The sequence below is a fragment of the Trichoplax adhaerens genome, genomic scaffold (assembly GCF_000150275.1).
Source record: "Trichoplax adhaerens TRIADscaffold_36 genomic scaffold, whole genome shotgun sequence".
NCBI lineage: Eukaryota > Metazoa > Placozoa > Uniplacotomia > Trichoplacea > Trichoplacidae > Trichoplax > Trichoplax adhaerens.
Window position 1 is genome coordinate 181019 of NW_002060976.1, and position 9118 is coordinate 190136.

General features: G+C 30.3%; 1 protein-coding gene across 1 annotated transcript; it reads right to left on the bottom strand.

The window, feature by feature from the left end:
- Nucleotides 1-6833: 6833 nt before the first annotated feature.
- TRIADDRAFT_62135 (uncharacterized protein) lies at nt 6834-8444 on the bottom strand (the record flags this gene model as incomplete). Its single annotated transcript, XM_002118076.1, has 1 exon — nt 6834-8444. The coding sequence occupies one exon, from the start codon at nt 8442-8444 to the stop codon at nt 6834-6836; it is 1611 nt and encodes a 536-aa protein (XP_002118112.1).
- Between the last annotated feature and the right edge of the window lie 674 nt (nt 8445-9118).

Sequence of the window (9118 nt, forward strand, 5' to 3'; positions counted from 1 at the left end):
GTGACAAATTATTGGGAAGTTTAATATCGATCTTGATATAACGTAATCTTAACAGATAATAAACAACTACTGATTTGACGTTTTTGGTATTCAAGAACTAATATTTCATTTTCAACGGTATCTGTAGAAGCTAGCACTATACTTCAAGATAATATAAAGCCAATAAATATGATATCGATTCAATTAAATCATATACTCGTAAGAAGAATTCCACTGACGCTATATTGTAATTGATATATTAAATATTTAAGTAAAGTTATCAAAATATATTTAAAGCTTTCAGTTATGTAATCACGACCAACTATGTAAGTCTAGAATAAAAGGATTAAAAAATTCATGAAAATAAACTCAATGTTCTATAGCATACAGTTTTTTGGATGTCTTTCGTTAGCTGTGGAGAAATATCAAAGTTTCCTGTCTCCCTTAAGGAATTGAACTCCAGATTTTTGATAACCAAGCTGCAATTCCAGTGAAGTCGTTTTATAGGGCTATTGGTTGCACCTTCAATAGGAAAATAATTCATACGATTTTACGAATGTAAAAATGTTGTGGTTATAACAAGACCCAAATTTATCTGTGTTATAAGATGCCGTTAAGCTTCGCAAGAGATAATTCAATGATTAGCAATTTAACCAGTTTTGGTAGCGTAATTGATATTCTTATTATTGTTATCTAATAATTAAATGATTATCACATAACCGAATACATCTTAAATTATTAGAAAAAAGTTTGTAGTTTGTAATACATAATATCTCTTATAATTAATATTACCTAATATATCCTAGCTGCATGTATATCAATCAGTGTAATATACCAACGAATTAACGTGACAAAAAGGATTTTTTATTCAAAATGTATAGAGTATTTCAGTTAAATTATAACATTTAAGACTTGTTAATTAATTAATCTAATTGTAAAATTCCTCAAATAATTTTACAGACAGGATTACTAACCGGCACTTGTTAGTCCCAGGAGCACTAATAGTAAAATTGCAATCATTTTTCTCAATGCGCTCATATTTTGGCTTTCTTTACTGCGGTGATTATTGTAGCATTAAGAGAAATGAAAATAAATCTTGAGTAAGATCGCAAGCCCTAAAATATCGTCGTTACTGTACTGTAGCGCATATAGATTTCTTATCATACATGCCCTTATATGTATACAACTGGTCTGCTTTGGTGGAATAATTCATTTGAAAATGACTATTTGACGTTAATAATAGATTATCTTGAAATGAAAAGAGTTCAAAGTTTAAAATTTGATGACGCTTGACAAGAAGACTTTAGCGAAATACAAAACATCCTTGATATTGGTAAAATACGGGTAATTCAGTACGAATAGTTATTCATATACGTATAATTCTCATTTAATTAATGAATAGTGAATGAAAACTAGCTCAATTGAGGCATTAGATATTAAAATTATATAATAGATAGAACGACAGTTATATTCATCCATTCTCCTTTTAAGTATAGCCAACAATGACACGCAGACATTTCAAATAGAAGAGCTAAACTCTTTTGTTGTTAAGGTTAAATATTGATGGATACTATTCCATGCGAAACCGTTTTTAGCCTCAATTAAGCTAATTAATTTAAAGATATTTGTTAGTCTACCCATTCCTAAATTATTAGCGATGCATGATACTTGCTACCAAAATTAGCTGCTGGAAGGAATTCTGAAAATTCAATTTTAATATGGAGTTAGGTAGTTAGGATTGTAGATCTCACGAATGCTTATTGGCTAGAATCATGTAAATACACGTAAAGCATTCTTTACAATTTCTGTCAATTTTTAAGCTAATAAAAGGAATAAGCCATATCCTGGTGTATTTGCTTTTGACATATTGCCATAATCATTGTAAAGCAGAAATTATATTAAATGACCCATTTGCGTAAGGTTACAAATATTGAGTTGCTAGATGATAGATTTTGCAGAGATTAAATTTTCAGAAGTTAGTCTTCCGACGCTGTTACAGTGGTATGGAAATGTTCCGTGATAGGACATATCAGAATCTGACTATTTTGTATTTTTAGTCATTAGACGTCTGTGTTCGTAAATACCGTTGTCATTAGGCGGTGTTTCATTAGGCAGCACTAGGTAAAATTAGCTATTGATTCATAGGTAGGTTTCAATGTTTATATCACTAACTAGGATATCTAAACTATTGTAAAAGAGTATATAAATGCGGTATATCGCACAGTAAAGTTAGTTCTTAACAATTAGTGTTTAACGTATAATATGAGGGGTCGAAGTCTTTGTGTAGTCTAATATTATATAATAATTATAGTAAAAAAGTTCATGATAGAGTAGATATTGCTCCCTGATACGCGGTTCAGGGGATTGACCTATTGATCGTGCATTACTTTACCTTGTAGCAAAGCTGTTTTGTCGCAGACACTAATAACGAATAAAGCTTTTACTTGAGGGTAATTCTGCGGTATATGGAATAGAGCACGATGCATTTACGCTGAAATTTCATTTCATCATGTTTTAGCTTCCGCAAAAGCTTATCCAATCAATATAGAGACGTAGGCCTTTATTCACGCGATATCCTTAAACATTTATATCTGTTTCAAGAATATGATATCAAAAAAGTTAGAGAATCGATCTTCTTAAATTTGTACGATAAATTACTTATTATGACATTTAAAAGAATTTTAATTAAAAAACTTAAACTTGGCCGTCGTAAAGAAATTACGGTACTTAACAAATTAAAATCTGCATTAGCTTATTGAACTTTGGTAACGTAATATCATTACAGTTTTCTTTCTAAACATGTAATTATACTAAATTCTTTTAGGTATAGACTCGTCAGGTGAAATTGGAAAAAAAATCGAAGGAAATCAAATTCATTATATTTCTAGTTCGCATTCACTACTCGTATTAAATATTTAAGAGCTGGTTAACACTTAGAGACCATATCTTAGTTTTTTCTAATTATAAAGCTTCTTGAATTTGGTAAAATATTCATTAGTTAATCAAATTAATTCTGATGGATGATGAAAGCCTTGTCTTATGATGTGAAATAAAGACTAATTCATCCTATAAACTACTCAAATAGACTTATTAAACAACATCAAAATTTAGGAATATTAAATGAAAGTTAGTTTATTACTTAATAGGGTTAGAAACAATCTTTAACATAGTCAAAAATCTAACAACGCATCTACCTATAATTCTGCTACTAGCAATCCTGAATCGTAACACAAAACGATAACTTTTATAGATTCTTTAATAGCCTAATTTACAGTTATTTACTTAAATAATCCTTAATTTAATTCTGACATACAAGATATTGAATCTTCCTGTATTAATGATTTATATCAATCATAGGGCATTGATGTAATCGTCACTTTAGGTGCATACTTATTACTAGTCTTTAACAATTTTACTCTTTCTAACAAATTCCTTTAATGGACTAATATTGTTCACAATCGAGATTTAAATTCTATATCCTCTATAATTCTCTACAGCTAATTACTAAACCTGCAGAAATTGTCTAGTACTAATACTGTTTTTATTTACAAAATACGCGGTTTCTATTTAAATGGGAATATTTGAGTTGAGTTATTATGAAAAGCTATAGATGTGTCTACGTTTATAAAATTTCTGTCTTTACGGTACATTGTTGTGTATTTAACGTAGAGTAAAAGAGCGTTTAAGTCAGTAGCTCCAAATAAACCTAAACTTTATGTTTCTTTCTCGCTGAGCATAAATTTTGAAACCTTGATTTTGGTATCCCTAGCTAAATTTAATCGAGTCGAAATCATCTGCGTGATAAGTAAAGTAGATGAATAGGAGTAGGGCTTACAATCATTGTTAAGGCAATTATTAATTCTAGCCATATGAATAGGACCCTTTCTATTTAAATTATCTTAAACAATGGGCTGCTTACTTGATAAAATGAATTGTAATCCTTAACAACTAAGCTGATGTAATTACGTACTGTAGTAATCGATAGATTCTAAGTCGATTAACATTTATTATTGAGAAAAAATACGCGTAATGTTACCCGTTATAATTCATTGATATTTTGATGATCAATTGCTAAAATTTATCGCCAAATATGGAATCAAGATACAATCTTTATACCTTATTCAGGAGTCTAGACTACTATGGTGAATAGATTCAAGTTTTTAGGTCACAATTATCTAAATAGAAAGAATTTTTGTCACAAACCAGCTTCGTGACATGGATAACGTAAAATAAATCTCGAAATTACTATAGTCTCCTGGATTCAGTATCATTTAACTACCTCACAAGAATTTAGACGCCTTTGATTCTACGTTAAACTCAACTAGACAATTGAGAACTACTTTATTCAACTATCTGACGAGCTTACATACCCTTCTACAGCAGCTAACATTCACGAGTCATCTTATAAAAATACTTAGGTGAGAACATCTACTAACTAATTTTTCACAGTCGGACTTCGGTATGTCCATTCACAGAATCATTTCAGTGCACATTACAGCACAGCATTAAATCTACTGTAACACATTTATAGTTAGAGTAATTCCTATTGTAAGTAACTAATTGTAATATATTATCACTATATTATATTAACCAAATTTAGATAGCTATTTCTTCACGTTATTTCGTACCGTGACACTTTTATAAGCTTAAATTAGAATAGTGTAATTATTTCTAAAGTATGCCTATAACTTGTATCAATTGCTGTATCCCTTAGCAACAATTATCATACAAAAATTTGTTCGTGAATAACAGTAAAAATTTTCAAGTTTACTGATTTTATAAATAAAGTCTTAGACAATGATGCTAATAATTTGTAGTATAATAAATTTTACTGATTGCAGATAAATTTGTATACCATAATTCGAGTAGGAGAGTATTATTATGAAGGCTAACCTTGTTAGTTGACGAACAGTATTATGTCAGTTGTCGACTATTCAATATGATAGTTCATCGAGGTAAAAATTCAATTTAGGTACACCTAAAATATCCATGACCAAATACATAAGTTAAGCTTCGTCTAAGATTGATTATATTATTATTTCATCTACGAAAAATGTAGAACATTGGCTATATTCGAGTTTTTGACCAATTGTTTGATGGCTCATACATAATATTTAAAACTTTATGATTTCATTGGCCTCGGTCTAAATTGATACTTATTTCAGCTTAAGGTGCCTTAAAGATTCTCTGCTAACCTACCCTACGAGAAAACAGTTGATAAATACTATTATAAATGCTCGCTGAAATAATGAGCAGGTCTTTTCAATACAACGATTTTGATAGATCAAACTTTTAGAATCTAAAATTTAAGTTGTTTTATCATTGACTCTCTACCAAATTATTTACTGAATAGATTTAAATTGATATCAGTTACGGATTATACTAATAATAATTAATATAGCGTTTACTTGTGTGATTATTAGTGTGCCTAATATATAACCAACGTTAAGTTCTAAAAGTAGTCATATTTTCTTATTCTCCAGACTATGAAATTATTTCATATAGTATGCACTTGAATTCGTACCGGTCTAGATTTTTATGAATAATTTATCCTGTATTTCTTTTTGTGATTTTCGAGATGCCTTAATATGCGAAATACTTTATATCTAAATAGACGTTGAGCGAAAGATATCTTGAAATTAAAAGAACCAACTACTTCAAAAAAGAAACTAGCAGGTAGCTATTTGATTTAATGTATTTAACTGTGAATGATTAAATCATTACGAAATATTAAGCAATCTTAGCTTCCACTTTATGTTGTTAATAATAAATTAGCTTCTCCATTGATTAAAAATATGCACTACATTTATATCCGCGAAATTTAGTGGCGAAATGCAACTTAAAATAAGTACGCCATACGGTGAAATTCCAGATTTGAAGCGGGCTTCACTATGACAGATTCTGTGCCTTGACCTTTCCGTATTTATTCGGTTTTTATTTATTAATAAAAGCTTCATATTAGCTGCGCTAGCAATTTGATCAATTAGTTACATTTTGTAAATAAGCTACCCTTAGTATTTGCAAAACATCTCCATTAAAATATCTACGTGCTACGTAAGTATAATTTATCATTTACTTAGCTGCTAAGGTGCTTTCCAATTTAATATAACACTAAAATAAAAGCTGCAATCAATAATGATCTCTAGAAAGAAGACCAAATAACTTATCGCTATTATAATATAAAATGCAACATAACTGTTTCTTTTCTAATCGTATGTAGCTCAGTGATAGAGAGAAAAGCAACAGCACTTTAACATCGAAGTCAAAAACTAAACTTTAGCATACATTAAATATATAAGACTGGATCGATCTGTTTTATTTCAAACATAAACAAATTGAATCAAAAGAAATATAACTTTAAAGGCAGCTGTTTATACCATAGAATCATCAAAGTAAAGTTTAACTATCAAAATAAGTAACTCACATTGGTAATTTTGTATACTATCCACCAACTTATTATAAATTAAAAATTAAGGCACTATGTAATAGGTAATATTTGTCACAAAGTCCGAAATTTTAATTGTCAACTTTTAAATGCATCAAATATTGAAGCCGCTGGTAATGCTATTGAATTTTTTTAAAATTTCAAGCTAGCAGGCAACGAATGCATAATAAATTTATTCAATTCATATGAATTATTTAGAAAAAGATTTGTCTGACCTGTAACTAAGCATCGGAAGATAATACTGTCCAGTTAATAAACAGTATTAATTTTTGAGTAGAATTCTTCTATATTGGTCAATAAATCTAGCTAAATACTGTTAGCTTAAACAGACATTGATAAAAATTAAATAATTTTCAAGAATTCCACCGAGATTTATTAACTTTATCTTTAACTAGCTATTTTGTCATAGTTAGGAAATTAAATCCATTAACTGCTGATTATTAGTTGTTTTTGATTTTCGAATGCACTGCTTCCAGACAACAGTAAAAAATACACTAATGATTAATGTGCCAATTAAACCCGCAACAACATATATTATAGCAAATTGATTGGATTGATTGCAATTAGGGATTCTCCGACAAGGTGCGTTGCCAGACATATCCATAAAACTATGAAAAGCTGGAGTGCAGCAAGAATCATTACAATTGCTTTGATATCCGCAATCGCATTCTTCTCCTTCATCTATAATTCCGTTACCGCATATTGGATAATGCTGATTAATTAAGCACCCACGCTGCTTATTCCAACCTTTTGTGACGATGGAATGATAAATTGCTTGTCGACTACACGGAGAAAATAAATAATTATTCATTTTTTCCCCACTAGAAACTGCTGCATGCATAAGATAAAACCCTTTTTCGCCAGTCGGTGAACATAACTTGGTAAAGTTATCGTGTTTAGAACCAAATATATGGCCAATTTCGTGGGCTGCAATCATTTCACGTAAAGGATAGATTAAAGTTTTACTTAGTCGAGACACTGATAATAAACCTACGTTAGAACTGGACAGAACTCCATTGTCTTCATAATGATATTTAGTACAGATTCCTTCGTCAATTTTGTAGCCACTATTTGCAATTCCTGTCACTTGCTGCTTGAAATGATGATCTATGAATAGAAATCCCATACAGTATTGACTGTAGTTATAATAGGCCGTCCAATTATTGAAGTAATATGTTGGATTCGCTATCGGATCCAACCGACTAAAATTCGTTTTTGCTGAAATAGATTGGATAGCAATGCCAATGCTGTCGGCTTGTCCATCGCCATTAAAGTCAGTCTTCCTGAAGATTTGATTAACGCCTTGCAGTAATACCGAAATACCAATAAGAGCATGAAATGGATCGCCATAGCGTTGAAGAACATGCCGATCAATATCAATACGTGCCAAACAGGTATTATTGATATTGTTAAAATTATGATTCTGCTGTCTAGCTTGCCTCGTATTTAAATGATGATTGTAAGATGCAAAAGATGAAAATAACGGATCATGTAACCATCTGTCGGAAGATTGAACATCCCTAGAAGCTCGAAAGCGTGAACTAATATCGATGTTGCGATAGATGATGAACTGATTACCGTTGCTTGCTAATGAAGGAAAGAATTTTGCGTATTCGACGTAGTATTTAACACGATCAAGAGTGAAGACGCCTTGAAACTGACCAGAATTATAGATGTATCCAAATGCTTCCGTTTCAGGATGTGATTGGATTGAGCCATATACAAAATGTGATCGATCAAAGGAAGCTATGGTGCTAGGATCAAATTCTAATACTAAATCAGAATGAAATAGTAGTGACTGACTATGTAAGACTAACTTAAATACTCGATTATAAGCTTCGACTTGCAATTCAAACTGATAAACGTTGCTATGCTGATTGGAAGAATTGAACAGTGCTTTAGAATAAGAAGTAAACTTAGGAACTTGATAATCCTTAAGATAGGCAACCTTACCACTTGAGCATAGAAAAATGTCACAGCTGATTATCGTTATGACGAGGAGGAGCGATGATTTAATCATGGTAAAATAACCAGTTAAGATTATATTTTCAAAGTGCGAAATTAAGAGCAATGAAGGCAGCAGTAAAATTTAAAAGCTTGATATCAGCGATAAAATTGGCCTAGCCTACTTATAATGATTCGCGTAAGAATTTAGGAATTTACTAAGTATATCACCGGATCTTGGTACAATGTTGCTGTGGCTTTTAATCCTGAAAGAAGTTATTCGATCAATCTGAGCAATCTTATAATTTACGAATAATAAATATAAGAACAACATTGAAAATTTAAAATAAAAGTTTGAATAAAACATAAAATTATATAAATATGATACAATTTGATAAATTAAGGTCTAACTTACAAAAGTTGAATTTGCTATAATTAACTATTTATTCCAATTGACGATATCAGATTAACATTTAATGAAGCAGCTGCAGACGTTGATCATGAAATCGGTGAATAATTGATGTTTTTGAAGACAGAAACTTCCTTTGGTATCAGAAATAGCCCAGTAAAATACTTTGTTTAAATGAGATATCGAAATTCACATTTCTTTGCAAAGTATACATCACTCTAACGTTTAATAAAGTTCAAATAAGGATACTATTAAATCAAAGATTTCGAAAACCTAACTTTTCTTATCGATTTATTCAGGTATTTCATTAGCAGGTGATAATGAATGAGAACATGATAAGA